This window comes from Rhinolophus sinicus, linkage group LG12 (genome assembly GCF_036562045.2).
Source record: "Rhinolophus sinicus isolate RSC01 linkage group LG12, ASM3656204v1, whole genome shotgun sequence".
Taxonomy (NCBI): Eukaryota; Metazoa; Chordata; class Mammalia; order Chiroptera; family Rhinolophidae; genus Rhinolophus; species Rhinolophus sinicus.
Window position 1 is genome coordinate 56,476,737 of NC_133761.1, and position 23,526 is coordinate 56,500,262.

A 23,526-nucleotide genomic window follows, 5' to 3' on the forward strand; every position below is an offset into this window, starting at 1 on the left:
CTGCTCCGCCCTAGTCTTTTATCCTCAGCTGCAGCCTCGTCTCCACAGACGAAGAGCAGAGGCGGCCCAGCCTCCCCAGCCGAGAAAGATGCAATAACGCCGGCGGCCGCTAGGGGGGCGGGGCGGCCTCAACCTAACCCGGGGCGGGGCTTCGGGGGCGGGGCCGCGGCGGGGCGGCCTCCTTGGAGCCGCAAAGTTTGGCTGTGGCGGCAAATGGGCTTGGGCGGCTCCTGGGCGGGTGGCGGTGGTGACCGTAGCGGTTCCTTCTGGCCCTGTTAATGTCGGGGCCAGGCCCGGGGAGGATGGCGCCCTAGAGCCCGGCCTCGCTGGGGTAGGGGCGGGAGGGGACGGGGTGGGGACCGGCCATGTCGGAGGTGACCCGGAGTCTACTGCAGCGCTGGGGCGCCAGTTTTAGGAGAGGCGCCGACTTCGACTCTTGGGGCCAGCTGGTGGAGGCGATAGACGAGTATCAGATGTGAGTGACTAACCGCCGGAGCGGGCCAGACCGGCTCCAGTCGGCCGCCTCCCCCTTGTCTCTGTCGATGTCTCTCATCCCTGTGTCGGCAGCCAAGGCTTCTCAGGGTGGGGCCCCGCAGGCACTGGCGCCGAGATCGCCCCGGCCCCGGCCCCGGCCGCGGAGAGGCTGCCCTGGAGACCCCGCTCTGCTCTCCGGGGATCCTGGCCCTTCTTCCCCCTCCGCCTCCACCAGGCCAGTTCCATTCAACAGGTAGCCCCTTCTCTGCCGGGGCGCCGGCCCCATCAGGCTACCTACTGAGTTCCTCTCCACGGTCTCACGGGTCCCCCGCTCGGCAGTCACTTTCCTTTCCTCCTCTCCTCCGCCTCTCTCAGGTTGCCGCCCCTCGATTTCTTGTAGAATCTCCGAGGAATACGTGGGTGTTCTCCGCCCACGTTCCCGGGATGAGTGGCTCGGTGCGTGGTGCCATCCTCCTCCCGTGTGTGGGGCAGGAGAGAACTAACTGGTGGCGATTGAGGGGCGGGGGGGGTCCCCCCGGGAAGCCGCAGCAGCCGAAGGAAGGGTCCCCTCTCGCGCCCCTTCTCCACCCCTCGTTCTGGTGAGCCGTGTTTTCCCTGTTCACCTCGATCCCGTTTCGGTTTCTGGGACTGTTATTTGCTAGGCAGTGTGGGTCCCACCCACCCCCTCGCTCGGTTGCTTTGGGTGGAGTCCGCGCAGGATGTGAGCAGAAGAGAGCAAAATGTGAATTAATAGACCACGCACGGGAGCCACCCCTCCCTCCTGGGATCCCTCCTCCTTTTCCTGTGTGTAATGTATAGCCTCTGGGTACCAGTTTCTTGGATCGGCCCAAGTCCGATTTCTCTTCCCTTTCTGGTGTCCCCCCACAAAACTTCAGGGGTGTTTTTTAAATTAAAAAAACAAGATTTACGTACATATGAAACGTTGCTTAGATTCTTGCACATTTTCCTGGAAATAACTGCCTACTAAAATGCTGTTTGCAAAGTGTTGCCGTTCATTACTTCTTGGTGTAAAGCAAGTTATTGTTGGAGGCTTTATCATGTGTGAGTAAAATCTGGAAAGAATACACGATTGGTACACGGAAGATCTAAAGTCTTTGTGCTTTCTCTACAATAGTTGTTATTTATCTGACCATTACGATAATTTAAATGTGTAGATGTTCTCTGCCCAATCTTGCTGACTTTGAAATTGCCTGTCATTTCCAAAAACCCTGAAAACAACCGTGCTCTGGGCCATTCTGCCATGTATAACAGCTACTAGCTTTTGATTTGCACTTGCACTTAATAGCATCTGCTCTTGCAACCACTCAGTGAGAATATTTATTCTCACTTTACAAAATGAGGAAACCCAAGCTCAGGTTAAACCTTACCTAGAGTCACAAAACTCTATCTCTGAAATCTGGGATTTTTTTTTTTTTTAGTTTCAAACTCTGCTCTACCGCATAGTGCTCAAGACAGTTTACGTAAGATGCGTTGTGTATGTGAATTGGACACATTAGATTTCCTTCATACCAGAGAACATATCCTTACATACTGTAGCCAGTTAGACAGGGAACACCTGTGTACACTCGTTCTGAGTGTTCACCAAAATCACATAACCCCGAAATACAAAGCTGCCTCACTTGTGATGTGGTGGGGACTTAGCAGCTGGTGGCGCTCAGCAGCAGACCTCACAATGGAAAGTGAAGAACACCATGTCCAATTGAAATGACAAAGGAAAATTGAATATGCAGGCTGTTTAGCTGGAACTTCTAGAAACGTCTCAATGAGAGTAATAGGCAACATACGAATCTATTGTTGGACCTCAGTACTCACTTTTGAACTTCACCATTCAGAGTAGTTCTCAAATTTTAAAAACTGCCAGTGTCAGATCTGAATAGAAAGGTGTAATGATTGGCTTAAATTTTGTAAACATACAGGCTACATATAACATGAGGTTGAAGTGAAGGCAAATTGTCTTTTTTATTTGAATTATCTGTTTGGGATGAAGGCTGCAAAAAAGACCACTGGGGGCTACTACGTGATGTAAAAAGGAATTGACAGGATATAGTCACAGGATATTGAGAGTGAAGAAAGAGGAAGAGTCTAGGATAATGCATTTCTATTGGGGGGGGGAGGCAGCAATGTCTTTATGGTGGTATAACATACAGGAGCAGATTTGTGGGAGGCAGTGTTGGAGGGAATGAACATACTGTAGCTTAAACAATTTCATCACTCAACAAGTGAGAGCTGGGGATAGAAAGACCAGTGAGATTTGATTTCCACCCTCAAAGCACTGATTGTCTAAAGGAGAATTTTAGAATTAATCGGGTATGAAAAGAATAAGTGCTACCACATTGCTATTTCCTGAAGCTGCTGGCTTACAGCGTTTGTACTTTTTACTGGATCACTCTTTCCTCATTATCTGCTTGGATCACTTGGTCACCTTCAGGTCTTTGTTCACCTACTTCTCAGTGAGGCCCTCTTTGGCCACCCTGTTTAAAATTGCAAAGCCTGCTGCCCACCCCCACCCCCTCTACTCAGTCTTGCCATCCTAATCCTGCTGAATTTTTTCTACAGTATTTATCACCATCTAAAATTCAACATACTTCATGTATTTGTTTGGTGTACTGTGTCTTTTACCCCACGAATGTCAGCTCTTTGAGGGTAGAGTATCCAAGGGGTTGTTTATTCTCTACTGTACACCTAGTGTCCAGACTAGTGCTAGGCTATCATTAAATAATTAGATAGTATGTAATTATTGTATTCTGTTAAATGGATCGATTCAGAAGTCTGCTGTGGGACCAATAAAGAGTTAATGCCAAAATACTGTTGGAAGATTTAAACAAATTATGGCACCATTAAAATTGATCTCCAAAATATACATGGTCAGGTAAAAACAACTCCATTTAGCAGGCAGCCTCTTTCAGCAATCTTGGGATACGTGCCACTTACCATATGGTAGAGTGGTGTGGAGTCTGTTGCTCAGATCAGATATTTCACAGGATCAACACTGAGGTATTAATCTAGCACATGGATGCTCGATATTTGTTAAGTGAATGGGTGAATTTGAAGGCTGGATAATACCTGCTGTTAATCATCTTTACGCTGCCTTATACAAGTATCTGCGCTTCTCAAAGTGTGGTCCACAGATCAGTGCTGGTCTGCAAACTTAACTGGTCTGCAATGAGATAAATAAAGAAATTGTGATTTAAGATGTAGACACTTCATAGCAATTTGACATCCTCATCGTAGGTTTTCTTGTATTTTATAAAGTATGAGCCTGGAACAGATTGGGAGAAAAGAAGGGGTCCGTCACTTTTGAGAAGCACTGATTTCTCACATGGATTGCTGTCGGTCACCTGTTTGCTATGTGCTTAAAATGTATTTAAAACTGCCCCTCAGAATAGTCCTGTTTTTTCAGTAGGTACCCTTGGAAGGTGAGTTTATTCTCTAGAGAAGAGTATTGGAAAGATTTCTCACCTTTACTAATAGAATGGCAACTCTTTTCCCTGCTCATCTGATATCCAAAGTATGTGGATTTTTACCCCAATGGACAGAATCATGTCTCAGAGTCTTAAAATGGTACAATCATTTATGGGTTTAGAAAATTATTATTTTTTGCCAAGGATTTTTAAAAGGTTTTTAAAATAACTATTGAGATATAATTTATATACCATGAAATTCACATTTGACATATGCAGTTCAATGAATTTTTAGTAAATTTACCAAGTTGTGTAACCATCACTACAATCAAATTTTAGAACATTTCCCTCACCCAAAAAAGATCCCTTGTGTACATTTGTAATCACTTCATATTTCCACTCTAGCTCCAGATAACCATTCATCTATATTGTCTCTAAAAATTTGTCTTTTTGGGACATTTCATGTAAATTGAATCATATACTGTGTGGTCTTTGCAGATGCCTTCTTTCATTTAGCACAGTGTTTTTGAGGTTCATCCATATTGTAGCATGTATCAGTACTTCATTCCTCTTTATGGCCAAATAATATTCCACTGAACGGATGTACTCCTTTTTATTTTTCCATTCATCAGCTGATAGACATTTTGGGCGTTTCCTCTTTGGGGCTATTATGTAATGCTGATGCTGTAAACATTCGTGTATAGGTTTGTTTGTGTGAACATATGTTTTCAGTTTTCTTTGGAATATACCAAGGATTTTGAAATTGCTGGGTTATATTGGTAACTCTGTGTTTAACTTTTTGAGGAACTGCCAAACTCATTTTCACAATGACTGGTTGTACCATTTTACATTCTTACTAGCAATGTACGAGGCTTCCAATTTTTCCACATCCGTGCCAACACCTGTTATTTTTTTTTTCCCCTTTGAAAAGTATATCCGTCCTAGTGGGAGTGATGTGGTATCTCACTATGGTTTTGATTTGTATTTCCCTATGACTAATGATATAATAGTCATGTGCTTATTGGCTATTTTTATATCTTCTTTGGAGAAATTCTGTTCAAATCTTTTGCTCATTTTTAAATTGACTTATTTGTCTTTTTATTGTCAAGTTGTAAGAGTCAATCCTTTGGTTTTTGTTGTCTCAGAAATTGCTTTGGATCCTTATTATTGAGTTGGACTAGTAACACCTATATCCTTGAAAACTCACCCAAGGCCTAGCTGCTACCTTTAAGTACGATGATAATTGGGCAAACAATAATTTTCATGTTTTATTTTCCATGAAAAAATGTTTTTAAAAGTATAATTTGAAATGTCAAATCACTAAATTGTACACCTGAAACTAATGTAACATTGAATGTCCACTATACTTTAATTAAAAAGATCTTCACATTCCAGAATTTTAAAAAAGTATAATTTGATTGAGTATTATCACTTTAGCATGGCTGTAATTTAAACTAATCTTATCAGCAAATTAATGATAGACTGATAAAGTCTCTGGTTGGTACTGTTGTTGGTGCTCACTGGAGGTGTTTAAGCAGAATCTGGAACACTGCTTATTGGTTTGTTGTAGAAGAAATTCATGCATACTAAAGAAAGTTGGAGTAGATACCATTTGAGATTCTTTCCAGCCCTAGGATTCTGTTTATACTGCCTGGAGCTGAAATTTGTCTCAGCGGAATGGTATGAAAAGTATTGTATCTTAATTTCATTGTCATTGTATAGAGTTGAATTCTAAAGATAATGGAAATTTATACTTTGAAAACAGAACCAGGTATTACGTACTTCATTGTGTTTTTAAAAAGATTTAAATTGTTTCACTTTGTTGCACTTGAAATAGTTTGCTTTCCTTCAATTCTGAAGAATATATATTTTTTTCTTCTTACAGATTAGCAAGACATCTACAAAAAGAGGCCCAAGCTCAACACAATAACTCTGAATTCACAGAAGAACAAAAGGTACCACAAAGCAGTCCCTAGACACATTAGATTAAAAGGGTTCTGTGTTTTGAGTCCCTTAAGCAAAAACAAGCAAAAACTGTTACACTTAAGCACAAAGAATGATACAGTGTATGCTTTACCAAACATTAAGTGATCAAGGAGAGATACCACATGATTTACCATTTAATGAATTTCATGAATTTCACTCACTTCATGAATTTCTTTACTCAGCCATTTAGACTTTGCTTAACTTTCGTGGAGATCATCCACACTTTGGTTGGGGTGGGAGGAGTGCAGAGACTGGAGTTTGATTATGAGTAATTGCATCCCACCTCAATACTTACTTTTGACTCTGAACTTGAACTCCTTCTCTGTCTTCTCTCAGAACCAACAAACAAACAACTGAAAAAAAAAAAAAAGCCACCACTGAAAAAAATTAGTTCAAGAATTTGTCATAAGACTGTCAGCAAAATAAATGCATAAGGTTGCAAAATGTTTCAATGGTGCTCTTTCTCCTTGAATCAAAATTTTAATGTGCCAAGTTGATTCCTTGTGCTGTTAGAGATCATGAAAAATGGGATACTTTAAGAAAATTTAAAGAGTGAGCAGAAATGGGAAGAAACTACCCATTTTCTTTCCTGGCTCAAAGTATCTAGTGTTAAATTTTAATCTCATAGATAATGAAAAAGAATGTGCCAATTTTTTTCTCCTCTCTTAAAAAAAGACATTGTGAAAACTATGGTAACTTAATTTGCTTTCATTAATTCTTGTTTTGTGCAAGGGGTGGAAGTGGGAGTGATTTTTTTTTTTTTTGCATACTTTTTAAGTAAGCCTAAATAACTTTAATCCGTAGGCCTGTATTAATTTGACTAATATTTATAGGAGTTTGGAAAGGAAAAAAACCCCAATAATTAGGGTTAACCATATTTCTTACACCAATTAGTATATATTTGCATTTTCTAAGTATTTGGGATCAACATTATCTAATGTATTGTTTTTGGGTTTAAAACTAAAAGATCACATTGCTACAGTTTAAAGGTATATTTTTCTCTTTTTCTTAATAACTGCTAATACCCACAATAAATTTTAGGAAAGTTTGGTTTTGAGCCCTGGAAAATAATCCCCACAGCAGAAATAACTGGTTTGCTTAAGGAAAGGAACAAAGACTATGCTTTATCACTTCTGTAAGATTTGTGAAATCTGTCTAGGAATTGATTAGGAAGTGATCAGCTGGCATTACTGCATTGAGAGTTAAAACACCTAAATTTTGAAACAAAATCTCAAATATCTGAGTATGTAAATTAATAGCTAGCAGTGTGTTATGGATATGGAAACAAAATGAAAGCTTAAGGAATTTTAAAAAAAGTTTAATGACCCCCATGTTTTAATTACCTATTTGCCTTGAGTTACTTATATGCTTGTCTGCAACATCTATTGCCTTAGGTGTAGGACCTGTGAGCAGCATGACCTCAAATTTCAAGTGATTCAACCCGAAACATACTACATTTTAGAAAAATGCCACCACGAAATGAGCTTTGTCATAGGATGATTAGCCCCACAGATCTCATACTTTAGAAGGCCCAGGAGGCAGCACCACCTTGTAGATAAAAGAGCCTGAGTTCTGCAGTCTTTAGCACTGGCTCTGTCCCTGGGCCTTCATTTCCTTACGTATGAAATGAGGGGTTCAATAACCCTGACTGATCGCAAAAGGTATCTCTAAATCTTCTGCTGACCTCTACTTTGGAAGTATCCTGTACCTCTTCCTTTCCTGGAGGCCTGATTTCTGAAGTAATTATTATTTATAACACCTGCCTGGTAGGCATCTGGGGCTGGCAGTTGTAACTACGGAGAGAACTTGTGCCTGCCTGCCTGCTTGTTCTTTGGGCTTGGAGCAGGACCTCCAAATCACTTATGTACTATTATACATTGTGACTCGAAGGCAAGTTGTATGCATTTGCCAATTTAGTTTTCTTTACAGGTGAAACATTCACAATGAGCCAAAAAACTCATAGTGACATATCAGCCTTATTTGAATGTCACATAAGGAAAAGGTTAGAGACTCCAAGTTACTAAATGATTAGAAAACAAAGATTTTTTCCAGACGTGATCTGGAGAACATTGGCTCTGAAAAACTAATAGATGTCATTTTGAACAGAGAGAGTTTGTGACTTGTCAGGGCTTTTAATATGCTGGTGTGTATGTTGAATTTTTAAAGAGTTTGGGTAACGGAGTAGTTCTTGAATTTGTTTGTTTTTGGAAGTCCCCCTCCTCCCTTTATAGAACATTTCACTGGGTGTAGTGAGCTGAAGGAGCATGTTATGGGAAATTCTGAAACTCACTGTTAGGTCTGCAAAATTAATTGAATGCCAGACTTGGCACATAAGCCAAGGTAGAAGAAACTCGATTGTGTTTTCCTTACATTATTCTAAGCAAAATTGTTATTTATGTTTTCTATTTTGAATTATATTCTTTATACTTTTACTATTTTCCCTATTTTTGTAGCAGTGACAAATTTGAGAATCATGCCAGCCATTCAGTAGTTTGTGTGACTTTGAAAGAGGATTTTTAAATAACCAGCCATATTTCCAAAGTGCTTTCTTTATGAAGCTTTTCACTGTCTAACTCACAGTAAGCTTTCAGAAATATTTGATGAATAATGTTGGATCTTAGATTATTGATACTGACTCATATATGATTATTATTTTAAGATAAGAGAAATCCTAACTTTTGAGAGGATAACGTATACATCTTTACCATATTTATTGTAAGTCTAAAGGTAGAACTCTAAAGCAGAACTACTGATCTCTCTAAACTTTATTAATTGGTGGTAATAATCATATGGATTTTCTATTCAGAATAGTCTCAAAGATTTCTGGTGGAAAATGAGAAAATTTACGATTCTTACTTGATCCTCCCTCATGATTAGTTGACTTAACATGCAATTCTCAATAGTTTTGTCATAATAACAACTGGGTTTAGTAGCCAAAGAATAGCTGCCAAAAGCTTTCGTTCCATTAAATTCCCTACTTTGGTGTAGTAGATTTTCTCATGTAAGTTTCTGGGCAGAATAGAACATCCTGTCTCATGATGCTTAGAAAGTCTTTCCCTGTTTTGAATCAAGTTTGGTGGTAATGAGAATTCCAGCACTCTATGCTTGTTTTATATTATATAGGTCTCCCCTTTCCACTGCTTCCCCCCCTCTTGCTCCTCTCCCTGCTTCCCCCCAGCTACAGAGTACATGACTGACTGCTTAAATGTAAAAAATTAAATCTGGATTGAAACCATACTACTTCAGCCTTGTGTATTTTTAAAACCTGTTTAAATTGAATATGTTTTAGCAAAATAATTTAGCTCTTTAGTTGTCTAATTTTTATTCCATCTTTTTGTTTAGTTGCTTTTCTTGAGTTGTCAATCTCCCTAGCAATGACAAAGTAAAATAGATAGTATTCTGAAATTGAAAACATTTTCCATTTCTATACCATATTAGGCATCTGCACTTAATTTGAATGAAGTGCTAATAATTTAAATCTTTCTAAAATTAAACTTCACTTACCTTCTGTACTTTGTCTTAATGTACATTAGTTAATGGTCACTCCTTGGACTCTGGCACAAGTGACCTTGTGCTTCTCACTCATTTTTCTGAATCATTTGTTTCCAAGAAAGGTGAAACAGTTACAGTGGCAAGCCCTTGGTTTTGACATCAATAAATGCTACATGTTCTCAAAGTCATTGCCACATCTGAAAATGATAGTGTTTCACTCCTTTTTTAATACTGCTATTGGGTGTGGTTTCTTAAAATAGTTATGAATAATGCCTGTTGGTATTTTGCCATAGCTCAGTAAATTCTGTGTAAAAAGCTGTTGCTTCTGCTTAACCTGAAGAAATGATTACATTCAAAATAGATTATTAGTGGGCTAATAGTTGTTAAAACTACATTTTACCTTAAAAATGAAAAGCATCAAATCAAATAGATTTTATAGTAAAGAAGGAAAAGGAGTTAACTAATATTTTTAAAGACTTACTCATTGACACATCTCAACACAGGCAAAATCCTTTTTAAACACCATTTTTAAAAAGTATGGCCAAATAGTATTAAAATAAGTATTGTTTGTGTATATTGCTATTTTATAGAAGACACTGATGTCCAGGGCAAGGTACTCTCTTCAGTTTTCACATCTATAAAATGATTGTATCTTAACTCATAGGGTTATAGTGATGATTAAACGAATGAATATTTGTAAATCACTTAGGAAGGCATATCACTTAGTAAGTGCCCAATAGTTATTAGCCATCACTATATTATGTTATTATATTTGTGTTTAAAAGGATTTACTAGTTTTTGTCAGAGTTGAGTGTTATGTTTGAAAAACAGTGATTTGGGGCATATTACATTTTATGTGGAAAAGACGATTGCTGGTTCCTATGCAGCCCCTCAATGAGCATCTTGAATCCTTTTGCGGTTACCATATTTAAATGTAATCTTTAAATGCAAATTTTCAGAATGAAGTTGGGTATTTTCTAAAATCTTACATTGGGATTAAAAGGAATTTTTAGATTGTGAATATAGCTAAATGCTGTTACTTGTTCCTTAGCCAAGTGTCATATCTTGCTCAGTAGTGGTTTATTTTGTGAGTTGCTATGCCGGTTGTTTATTGTTGATATGATAATTGCATAGTGCCCACTCGCCTAAGTGCCAGGGGGCAGGACAATACTTGTTACTCCTCATTTATCTTGCAAAGAAAATTGACAAAAGAGAAAAATACCAAATCCAACTTACTAAATTTTTGCAAGTTGTCAATACATTTAGAAAAATATGTCATTTGTTTCCAGACTATTTCACTGTGAAGCCTTTGCAAATATTGTACAAAAATACTTCACTTTTATGGTTTGGATTGATTCCTAATAAATACTTAATGTCTTTTTTGGAAGGACTTGAAAGTCTCGCTGGGCATAATTCATCCGCGTGCTCTTACAGATATTTCTTCTATGGGTCTCCTCCTTTTCATTTCCACCCTAGTCATTCATGCTCTTGTTCTGATTACCATTTACCTGGAGAGTTGAAATAATCTGCCTCAGCTTTCCTTTAGTCTTTTCCCTTTTCTACTTCAAATCTATGGATACAGTTGTCACAACGGTCTTCTTAAAGGGCAAGTCGGATAGTCATTCTCCTCAAAAACCTCCTGTGGAATTTACTGCTGAAGGAATAATGTATTCCTCAGCTAGTCAGTCATTGAAGGTCCCCTTCAGAATGGCCCCCGTCAGTCCCCAACCACCACACACTTCTCATTTCAAATCTCTCTCCCCCTGCTTTCAGTTTGGGACTTGAAACAGTTGAACCATAACAGTTTTCGATGCTCTTTAGTTTTAAAAGTTCTCCCAGTCACGGAGCTTGACTCCTGACACAGTGTCTTGTGCTGTTTCTTCAGCACATATAACGGCTTGTATGGCTGACGCTTATAGAATGCAGTGTCTCTTTTTTATATTACAGTGACTAGATGTGTCTTATCTTACATAACAGAACATAAGCTTATTAAAGACAAGGACTATACCCTATTATTTATATACATTGTAAGCTCATATTATATAAATCAGATCTGACTAAAATTTGCCACCATTCATCACAGGTATTAATTTTGCTCAGTATTGCCTATGTGTTTAATTAAATAAGTCAAGATTGAAGTTGGTCAACATTAAGTTTTACCATTATGCTAACATTCAGATATTTTTATTTTTAAATATTTTAGTGAATTTCAGACTTTATGGAGAAGGAGAGAAGACAAAGCTTGGGAGGGAAGATGTCGGAAGTCCTTTGCATTGCCCTTTAAATCATATCATCAAAGCAAACTTCATTTAAAATTGGTTGTGGCCCATTAGGTCAGGAGAGAATATATACTCGCCTTCTCTCCCTTATCCCAGCCCTTTGCTTCCTGTTTCTCTTTTTTAGAATCTGCAAGATGCTAAAAAAAAATTATTTTAAAAAATTTTTCATCCTTTATCAATAAAGATTAACTTGATGATTTCAAAACTAACAGTTACAATGTATTTGGTATTTATAGCGTTTTCTGTCTCCTACAGAAAACCATAGGCAAAATTGCGACATGCTTGGAATTACGAAGTGCAGCTTTACAGGTAAGTAGATTTTTCCTTTTCCTGTTTCTCATATAAGGAAACCAACTGTTAAGGCTGCAAAATTAAGGAAAAGAAATTATTATGAACTATTTTGATAAAACATTAAGCATGCTGCTGAAAGCAGTATTGTCTCAGAAGGGTTTTATAGAAATTCATTGGTTAAGCTTACATTAAAAGATTTAGTTTATATTTTGTACACTGTAGAAATAAAAGATATAACTTTAATTTTTTTTTCTGTTATTTTTAGCCTGAATATATCCAAAATGCAAAACAAGCAGAAATCAATTTGGGACTTTTCATTTTCTATTTTGAAAGCAAGAAATAGATTCATTTATTTTGGCTACTTTTTGAATATTTTGTTCTTGCCACTTAAAGGCATAGGGTGTAGTGAAATCTTTATAATAAAAAGATGTAATATGCATATTTTAAATTCAGTCCACACAGTCCCAAGAAGAATTTAAATTGGAGGACCTGAAGAAGCTAGAACCAAGTAAGTTTTATTTTATATTTTTTAGTGCTACTTTTTTCAAAAAATATTTATTAGAGATATTAAGATGATTTAGCGTAAATGCTTATTTGATTTATTTCTGTTAATATCTAGTCCTATGTGATTTTTTTCATGCTTGTATAATTCCTATAATATGTATAGTAATTATTATTTGGTTTACCTTCATTTAGAATATGAAAAAATACTTGTACCTACAAAAGCTAGGTTGTTTGTGCTTTTATTTTGTTTTAATCACTTTAATAAGACAGTAATTACTTTGGGAAGCATTTACAGTAGCATCTTTTGGAGAATTTAAAATTGTAATCTTTGATGCCCATTTATACTATGACATTTGTCATCGAAAACTACTGTCCAGCTCTTTGAGCTGTTCTAAAACACACTTTTTTATTGTCCCCATTTTCCTTTCCTTTCTTGAAAACTCTTTTGAAGCAAATAATATCTTCAAATGTTTTGGTCGTCAGGATGCTGCCAAGCTTTTTTGCTGGTCAAATGAATGGCCTCCTAGAGGAAATGTTTGCAACATAGACAAAGGCACGAGTATTGAATATCACCACAGTTAATTTTAGGACATTTTCATCACCCCAAAGAGAAACCCTATACTCATTATTATTAGCAGTCACCCATTTCCCTCCAACTCCCGAATTCCCAGCCCAAGGCAACCACTAATCTATTTCTGTCTATAAATTTGTCTATTGTGGACATTTCCTATAAATCAAATCATACAATATATGGTCTTTTGTGACTGGCTGTATATACTATTATTTTAAGAAAAGAAGCACATTGGTGGTTTTAATGGTTATATAATGGTTATAAATAAAATTATTATGTTCAATTTTTTTAATCATAAGAATATTTAGGATTTGGCTCCTTATTTAGTTACTATTTTCCATTAGGTTTTCTCTTTTTTTTTCTTTTTTTCCAGTTTGTTTATAAATAAGATTTAGAATCTGACAGATATGTAGGATGACTATAAACTGTTTTTGCTCAGATATTTATTACCACTTCCTATAAACATGCTCAGTTATTTCTCCTATTGCCTTATAGGATCTTTCATGGTGATAAAGGTTACTGTTTTTTAGAGTAGCAGCTACATACCAAGCACTCAGATAAATCCACTCAATTACAGTTTGCTAACTGACATTTGTCCATGACCTTACAGCTTGTAAATGCCAGGACTGGGTTTTGACTGGGGTTCTAAGTGACCCCAAAGCCTATGTTCCTTCCATGACACTCTGAATTAATACCTGTAACGGTGCAATGTTGGCTTCTACCCTAAATATCATAATTCTCCACTTCAAGCTTCTGAGAGATGAGTGACACAGATATTAGTGAAAGACTGGGCTGAAATCTGTATTAGTCTTTCATTTGTTGGGGTTTTTGTTTGCTTGTTTTTATTTTTTTAAGATTAGGGATGGGAATGGAAAGGAAAGATAGTATTATTGGGATTTATTTTGTTACATTTTGAATTTATATAGTGCTTTTCATATGGAATTTTCCCTTCTTGGTACTTATTTTCTTGTTAGATGATTTTTGCTATTGCCTCTTAAATGAACATCTGTATGCATTGTATCTCAATAGTGTGTGGTTTGTCATTTTGAATTTATTAAAGCTAGGCACTTGTTATGAGTTAATTATATTATCAGAATTAATCATTTTCTAATAATTGGTATTTGACCATATTTCAGGTTAAGTGTACTTAGTCAAGCTGGCCTCTGCCTCTTCTAAGCCTGTAAGGAAAGAAAAGTTAATGACTGTACCTTTCAATATGTGGGACTTCATTGCTTTATTTTGCTAATGTATTTTTCCTTCAATGTTTTGTAAATCTCTTGATAATCCTTTCTGAAATATACTACACCTATGATCTTGAAAATACTAGTCATTTAATTTTCTTATGTTAATCCTTAGTAATATCAATATATCAGTTTTCAAATCTCTGTCGTTTCCTCTTGCTTATTCAACTTCAGCTGTACAGTTCATTCTATTCCTTGAACAAGCCAAACCAGTTCCTGCCTCAGAGCCTGGTTGTTGCTCTGGCCTGTTCTCTAATATTTGGAAAGCCCTTGTCTTTGAGCTGCTCTGTGGACAGTTCCTCTTAATCCAGGTCATATCAGTTATCTTCTAACAACTTAGTTTGGAAAGGCCTACGTGGTCCACCTGAGCTGAAGTTCTCCGTCTACTCCATTTAAAGTCATCTTGTTTGTGGCTTTTATAACACTAAGCGCAGTCTTATATTACCTTGTTAGTTTGTTAGCGCGTTTATTGTCTGTCTTTCCTCACTAGGGTCTAAGAGCCATATATGAAGGCTGGACCCTCTGTCTTGATCACTGCCATAGCTTAGCACCTAAAATACTATGGAACATTATGGGCACTCAGTGCATATTTGTTGAGAAGAAAGAGAGAGAGGAAGGATGAGAGTAAGAGCTGGAGGGAGAGAGAGAGAGAGAATAAGAATGAATGAGAATGTAGACACGAGCCCCAGGCTTCTCTCTCACAGATCACTTAGTAGGGGTGCGTATATTACAAGACATCTGGGAAGCAAATCTGACTTCTATTGGAGTAAGTCATAGTTGCAACCTGTGCACTGGGATTTCCTCCTTTGGGATGACAGTATGCAGTAACTACTTCAGATATAAGCTGCTGGAGTCCAAAATTAGGCTGAATACGTTGTGTATAAAATTATGGCGACTTTTTGGATTGCGCAGTTAATGGTGTTACTTTACCTTCAGATAACTGCAGGTAGTTACTGGAAACCCATAATGCCAGCTATAAGGCAGTAAATTACATAATTAGAGTACCTCTATAAGGTATATATACTTATAGCACCTCTCCAAATGTAGGCAGAATTGTAGACCATCTTTCTTTAAGTTTACATACCAGAATGTAATCATTGACCACAGCCATAATACAGGAGGTGGTGCCATGTTGTTTGAACACTTCATTTCAGGATAAATCTCTCTTTATGTATGTGTGCATGTATGTATATCTATGGATACATGTGCATATATGCATATACATATATATGTATATAATAACCTTTATCATAAATGATAAACTTTATGTATGTATATATGTGTGTATAATAAACTTAATATATGAGAATTACAACCAGGTTTACCAGACTTTACCAGTTTCATGGAGTTGAGGAGAAATCTAATCAGGACATAGAATAAGACATGGTCATGTCCCTCTCATTGGTCATCTTTGATGTCAGTCTTTTAATTGACATACTCCAGGAAGGAGGCATTCTTTATACCTGATGCCAGTGTCTCACCTGGGACCTTGTACATGAACTATTCGTTTTCCATGAGGTTTGTTTTCCATGAGGGCTCCGAGACTCTGGAACTTACTCTCCTTAGATATCTGGCAGTACTCTGAAATTACTGGCACCTGGAGTATACTATGGATATTTTCATTTTGCTAAGACCTATAAATCATGGAAAAATGCATTGTGGTTTTAGATGATAAGGTTGGGAATTTTTTTAAAGTGTTAATGTGCATAGTAAAATTGATTAAAAAACAGTCACTTATGGTAAAATTTTTAATTTTGATTCATGGGAGATTTCACGTGTCTTTCTTTTTTTATTCTAGTCCTAAAGAATATTCTTACATATAATAAAGAATTCCCATTTGACGTTCAGCCTGTCCCCTTAAGGTAAAATAAATAAGCACCAATATTTGTCCTTTTATCATCTTATTTATACCTACTTTTTAGATATTTTTAGATTTTTCATATTAACTTTGATATCGATATATCAACGTTTTTATGTCAACATCTTTTATATCAACGTCTTACCTGGGAAACGATTAGCTGTGAGGCTTCTCTAGTATATTTAGTTTTGTAGCTCACTATTTTTTCTGTCCTTTTGCATGTAGGAGAATTTTAGCACCTGGTGAGGAAGAGAATTTGGAATTTGAAGAAGATGAAGAAGAAGGTGGTGCTGGAGCAGGGTCTCCTGATTCCTTTCCTGCTAGAGTTCCCGGTGGGTAGCACGTGTTTAAAAATACACATAACTTAACGTCATCCAAGGTCAGGGTGTTTGGAACTACTTTTGGTACTTACTAGTAGGGAGTATAACCTCTCCAGAGCCCATACCAGTCTGAAGCAAATTGTTACGGCCATGTTATCGGCAGGAGCTATTTGATAAGTACAGTCTGAAAGTATCTTCCCATCTGTGTCGAGGATCCGGGGACCACTCTCAGGTTTGGTGAATCGCGAGGAGGACTCAGCGTATAGTTGTACTCACAGCTATAATTTATTACAGTGAGGGAACACAAGAACAAAATCAACAAAGGGAAAAGGCACACCAGTCAGAAAGCCAGGTGCAAGCTTCCGGGAGTCCTCTCCCAGGAGAGTCACACACGTTGTGCTTACTTCCTCCAGCAAAGATCAGAACAACGTGTACGAAAACTGTCTCCTAGGGAAGCACATTAGAGACTCAGTGCCCAGAGCTGTTATTAGGGGCTGATCACATAGCCACCCTCTGCCCAGCACTGACCGAAATTCCAGGCTCCCAAAGGAAAGCAGATATTCAGCATAAACTATATTGTTTGCACAGACAGTTTAGGCATAGTGACCGTTCTTGTCGGAATGGTGGGAACCCTCCCAAAATCCAAGTTCCCAGACACTAGCCAAGGGCTGACCTTGCAAGCAGGCCTTTCTAAGAATAACACTCTTAGGCCTGCAGTGTTATTAACTCTTTCCTGTATATGATCATAAGTACTTCTTTAATTAATCAAATTGTGGTTATTAAAAGTGGACCCAAGGGAATGGATACTGAGCAAATGCCCTTTTCCCCTCATCTTGTTTTAGGAAACCAAATAATGTATGGCCAGCCTGTTTAACTCACAGAAAGTACTGATGAGGCTCTTCCTGTACATAACCTGGGGCAGGCATCCTGGATAAGCTTCTTGCCTCTCCCAATTACTGTTTTACTCGGTTCTGTTCTTACACTGTGTGTAGTTTTTATTTCTGGTAAACTAATTCACTTTAGCAAGTATAACAATATGCTGTAATGTTGTGACGCATTTTAAAATAGATTCTAGAAGCTTACAGTGTAGTTAAGTACAATCCAGGTAACTTTCTTGGTAATCAAAGAATAGTAATATTCCAGTATTGTTAGTGCTCCTTTGGGAGGAGGCATTATGGAGTCCGAACAACATAGGCTGGAACCAGCAGGCACTTGGGCTTGAGTCTAGGCTGACTATTACTAGGTGCGTGACTTTACGCCTGTTTCCTAAACCCATCTGAACCTCAGTTTCTTTATAAAATGGGATAATAATAGTGCCCGACTTCCAAGGTTACTGCGAAGTTTACACCGCTTCACATATAGCTTTTAGCACAGTGCCTGTCCTGTGCTGAGTATCACTGGTGGTTATTCTCATCACCATCGCCTTTCAGTGGAGGAGGACAATACCTACCCTCGAGGACTGCTGGGAAAATTACAGGCACTAGAGGAAGTAGCTGCCTTTGTTAGTGTGTCTTTGGTACATGGGCATTATTTCCAGTCTACTTTGCCTTATGAAGAGAGAGGTGTATTTTTCTTGCTGTTGTCTTATATATGTCGGAAATCTTAAGATGGCTGAGATAGTGAGAGAAATTATCTTGCTGTTTTACTGACTGAATAATTGTTATTCCCTTTTCAAACCACATAATGTAATTGATGTGGCTTCCAGGATTATACATTTCTGTCTGGTTTGGTTCTTTGCTCACTTGCTGTACTTCTGTAGCAAACAAGATCCTAAAAGCAGGTGATGTAAACCATGAAACAGACAGATTAAGGTACTTATGGGGTTCAGGTTGCTGAGTTGAAAAGACGCTTCACGTGAATGAAATCCATTTGCTATGTAAGATTAAGCCCAACAGAATAGATTTTTGTATTCTGATATAGCATTGCAGTATTTCACTGCAGAGATACGGAAAGCTTACTGAACTCTTCAGTGCCCTGAATTTTTATTTACCTAAAAATAAGAAAAAGTACAAATAGTTTAATGAGCTGTACTTAGTTTGGGATCATATTGTCCATGGCCTGTGTTATTAAAAAGTAATTTGTAAAGTTACATTCATTGAAATCATCATTGAAATAGCAAGATGATGTTGAACTTTTAATTGTAAAGCAGGAAAAAATTTCTTGTTACTCTGAGGAAACCCAAGATGTCAGTGATGCCTAGGTCATGTCTGCACTCAGGTGGCCAGATGGTTCCAGGAATTGTGACTTTTTCATTTTATTTGTTACCTTTGTTTTTATATAATTTATTGAATTGTAAGTACTGAAGTATCATCTACATATATAAAATCCACCCGTTTTAGTATGATTTTTGACAAATACTCAGTTGTGTAATCACTACCACTGTAAGGCTAGTGAGGAATGAGGTATGACCCAGAGTAGTTTTTTCCCATTTAAAATTAAAAATGACTTTTTAGCCAATCTTTCTTGGGGGGAGAAAAGTAATTAAGCTTAGCTTTCTTGCTATTAATGTCTTTCCTTTTCAAAATTTTAAAAACTCATAAGGCAAAACTTTCTGTTAAATAACTGGCTTAAGCCAAAATGGGATTTAATTTTTCTAAAGGTAGGCTTGTTAGGTTTCATTTAACTAAAGGATATAAATTTATAACCTATTATTTATGACCGGAAAATTTATTGACAATGGTGAATACTGCAGCAACCATAAGCCAAAGCAATATGATTTTAAAAATCGACCAAGACACAGTTTTCAAGATTTTGAAAAACCGTTTTTTCTTGACTGACATGGTTAAGCTCAAATATAGGCTTAGCAGTTTCAAAATTATACAAATGTATCTCTTATAGAGGCTTCAATATGCATAAGAATGTTTATTTTTTAAACTAAAAATAAAGAATGAAATTTACCTCTTTAATGTGAAACCTGTGCTTGGTTTTTGCTGCACAAATACTCAATTTTGAGTTGAACTTACAGATAAGCAAATGTAGATTTCATTTTCAGCTAAAATGAGGCGATGTCTTTTCTTGCTCACACAGGTAAGAAGTTGAAAATTGCAGCAAAGCAGTCACTGCTTTCCTTTGACTATCAGGGCATTCTTATTTCACAGAAATCCAGCACAGGTCTAGGGGCACAGCTGTGAATATCATCTTAAGTGGACGGTTAGGCCACAGTTCATGAAGTTCTTCCTCTTCCCTCAAGGTCTCAAGTTCTCAGGCTGGGCAGAAGAACCAGAGAAAGAGGCCCTCACCCAGGCATATATTTGTGTTGAAAGGAAGGGAAAGACTGTTTGATTTTGTGTTCTGCTTCTCCAAGCTGGGATGCAATAAGATTTGCAACTTGTTGGTTGGTATTTTTCCTCACTCTCAAGCCCCAGCAGTTTTGGAAACATTTCAAGATTCCCTTTTACAACTTAATTTTTTTTTCTTTTAAATTCAAGAATCCAGTCACTTGAAGCCAAAAGGTTTTCTCCAGAGCTTTGCAGAGACTGGTTTATGTGACATGTCTGTTAAGTAGGCTGCATTCTGTGGCCCTTCATCTTCAAAGCACCCAGCAACGTCTGGCCTACTCATTCTTGAAAGTCTCTGGCAATTCACCTTTCAACTCTGACACCTGTTGGTAACTCTTCCTTGCTTGCTGTAGGAGGGATGGATTGCCATTTTCAAACTAGCATTTCTGTGTGAAGCACATGCCCACTGACTCATTCCAGACTTTGTGGGTATGTGTTTATTAAGTGGGTTTTTCCCCCCAAAATATGACACAGTGACATTTGTAAGTCAACCATGGTTCAAATCACATATTTCTGATAACAGAAAGATAGACTAAAATGAAATTTAGTAAATTAGGAATTTAGTAAGTTTCTAGTAGATGTTAATAAAGAAATATTTAGGTTAAGTAAGAGTGTACTCATATATACCCTTACGTATACAAACAACTTTGATCAGGTATGATTTTAATTTTACAGACCTAGATACAGTACTATTTAAATGATAATGACTCCTATGATATTTTCAAGCTTTTAAAGTAATTTAAAAAATGAACAAACTTCTTATAATTTCAGACTCTTTTCTCATGAAAGCTTAGAGGAACCCATGTTCCTCAACTGCTAAAGAATTACTAGCTAAAAGAAATTGTGTATGTATTTTAATATTTTACCACAATTTCTGAATCTCAATTGAATTCAATATTTCAAACAAATACATGGTCTCTCCATAACTTTTTAGCAACCTGCAATATAAATTGCAAAGGTTCTCTATTGCTGGAATTTGAAGACACATTTAATGTGTTATATACCATCTACCAAATATTGTGACCATTTTGAGCAATGTCATTATTTTAAATTGTGTTTAACATAATCCTTAAATAACTGAAGTATTTTTTGGAAAGAAAAAGATGCTTCTTAAATATAAAGCATCACATATATCTTTTTTGTTACATTTGAGCAGCACAAAGAAATGTACACTTAAGAAAATATTTGGATGACAGAATCTGATCAGTAGCACAAGATATGTGAATTTAGTTACAAGTATTGTAAATCTAAAACAGGGGAAACTAACATTATACGTTTTTTCACATATATTGCTTAGTCCACAATTTGGACATCTGATTGAATTCTGTTCTAAGTACGGATAAAAAATTACATATTTGTACATGATATTTAATTTCCGAAGCACCAATGCAAAATAAGGACCAACTCCCTTCTCATTGTAGTACTATTGCCTGTGGCAATTGTACAATATCAAATAAAACATCAAGTAAATAAAATTACTTAATAAGCAAGCTCAAATCACAGTGTGCTCAAAAGATGTAATCCTCAGTAATATTCCAAGAAGGCATTGCCTCTTTAGGATTCTGGTCTAGGTGATGATGTGCTACTGTTTTGGAACAAAGACCATCATGCCATTTTCTATTTCGACCAGAAGGGAAAATCTTCCTTTTGTTGTGATACATGATTTAAGCAACAACAGGTTTTTAGAAAGTACAACTAATATGATGAAAAAAGAAATGGCTGTCTTCTTCTATATGTGAGGACGGTTCTTAAAGGATTTCTTTCACTGACATCAACTTCCACGTGACCTCTCTTTTCTTCTATGGACTTACACAGACGCCTCATCCCTGGGCCGGTGGTCCATTCAGTCTGGTTCTCCGCGATCTCTCTGGTCCGGAGTGTCTTTGGCTCCACACAGAGAACAACTCAATGTGAGGAGATTCTTGTGCTAGGATCTGCATCAGTGTCTGCTTCCCTTGGTGAGGGATGGAGGGCCACAGATGCCCCTGCACTTTTCTCGGTGCCAGCTACAGGAGGGGAATGCTACTGACCGCGGGGCACCCTGCCGGCCCTCTGGGGACTTGCTGCCTGGCATGCAACCCTCTCACTGTCCCCACGGCGGCAATGGCTGTGACATACTCGGCTGAGAGCCTGTACTGTTGCTTGATCAGACGTTTTCACAGTTTCTAAAACATTTTGGAGTGAACTCGTCTTTGTTTAATAAACTCAGCCATGTTTGTGATATCATCCAGAACTTTCTGTTTCCTCTGCAAGAGTTTTGACACTAACCTCTCTGTGAAGAAAGCCATGAGTTGTGGCAGTGTTGGGGTTTTCTGTTTCTGCACGAGCAGAGCCAGCTGGGATGGCTCCCTCAGTGCAGACGCCACTGCAGTGCTTCAGAGACAACACGTGAAGACTGGACATTTAGTCCATCTTGGCCGTTGCTCGTTTGGGGCCTTTGCACCAGAAAAGGTTTTCTTCATTTTCCACCATCATTTATAGATCTTACACATGCTAGAGAAGCTCTTTTTATAGTTTATCACTAAACCTCTTCAGCATCATCTGAAATGTCATCAATTTGTCAACTTGTGCTGTTTGAGAGTGGAACCTTTTCAATTTCTTATATGGCATTTTGTTCTAAACACTATAATTTCACATGCTGGCATTACTAGATTCTCACCAGCTGTGCGACTTTTCTTTTTCTGGGCATAGTTCTGCTACTAAGTAATTTACTTCCTGAGCCTTTTTAACTGAATATGACTTACAAAAAAAGCTTTACCCTGTTTATTTTAAATACCTATTAGAATCTTAAAATAATCATCACCTTAACTTGTCAATGGCTATGATTTTTCAGTTTTTTGCATCCGTAGATGCATTTGTAAATTGTTTTCCACAGACAGTGCACAGTAGAATAGCACAACTTGGGGTCCCAATATATTGATAAAGTCTAGTTTCCGCCCCCTTTTCCCATTTCGCCTTCCTCCCACTCCCCTTCCCTTCTGAAAACCACTATTTTGTTGTCTGTGTCTATGAATTTGTTTTGTTTGTTCATTTGTTACTTTTTTGCTTTAAATTCCACATGAGTGAAATCATATGGCTTTTGCCTTTTTTCTATCTGACTTATTTCACTTAGCATAATACCCTCAAGGTCCATACATGTTGTTGCAAATGACAATATTTTAAGGGTTTCTTAATGCTCTGAAACCTGTCCCATAGAGTCCAGTTAAAAGCCCTTTTCTAGAATGCCTTCGTTTGTAAGAGTCAGTCAAAAGAAGAGAGCTGAAAGGATCCTGTATCATGTACGTGTTTAGAATTAGCATTTCAGTCCCATTAAGGTTTCTTGAAGCCACACTGGAATGAAGTCTCTAATCTTTCCCATTCCTACATTTTCTGTGTTGTTCTAACTTTTTTCAAATTAGTAAATAAAAATTCTGACACATTTCTAACTACAGCTTTATTGAGATATAAATTTCTTATCAGAAAGTTTATTCATTGTAAGTGTACAAGTCAATGCTTTGATAAATCTGTAGTATTGTGCATCTGTTAGTTTGATAGATCGATCCAATTTGAGAATATTTTCATTGCCCCCCCATCCCCACATTCCTTCAAGCCTCTGCAGTCAATTGATGTAATCTGTTTGGACTGTAGTAAGTTATTGATTCATATACTTCAAATACTTCATCATTAAAAGTAGGGTAACACATTGTTGGATAGAAACCTGAATGCTAACCAAAGTCCTTTATAAATGATAGGTTCTGTAGTTTGAGGTACTATGTATACATTGGATTAAAATCAACTTTTGTTTACATCTGTTCTCCATAGATGATTTGA

At 37.4% G+C, this 23,526-nt stretch overlaps 1 protein-coding gene and 1 pseudogene across 2 annotated transcripts in view; one reads left to right on the forward strand and one right to left on the reverse strand.

Moving 5' to 3' along the window:
- Positions 1-341: 341 nt before the first annotated feature.
- Positions 342-23,526, forward strand: part of AIDA (axin interactor, dorsalization associated) — a 30,720-nt gene continuing 7,535 nt past the window's right edge. For both annotated transcript variants that reach the window (XM_019756366.2, XM_019756367.2), the window contains exons 1-6: positions 342-475; positions 5,782-5,851; positions 11,909-11,962; positions 12,398-12,452; positions 16,059-16,122; positions 16,344-16,450. In XM_019756366.2, the coding sequence (XP_019611925.1) occupies positions 366-475; positions 5,782-5,851; positions 11,909-11,962; positions 12,398-12,452; positions 16,059-16,122; positions 16,344-16,450 (460 nt within the window). In that variant the 5' untranslated portion in view covers positions 342-365. The remainder of the gene's footprint in view (positions 476-5,781; positions 5,852-11,908; positions 11,963-12,397; positions 12,453-16,058; positions 16,123-16,343; positions 16,451-23,526) is intronic.
- Positions 21,225-22,119, reverse strand: LOC141567904 (keratinocyte-associated transmembrane protein 2 pseudogene; annotated as a pseudogene).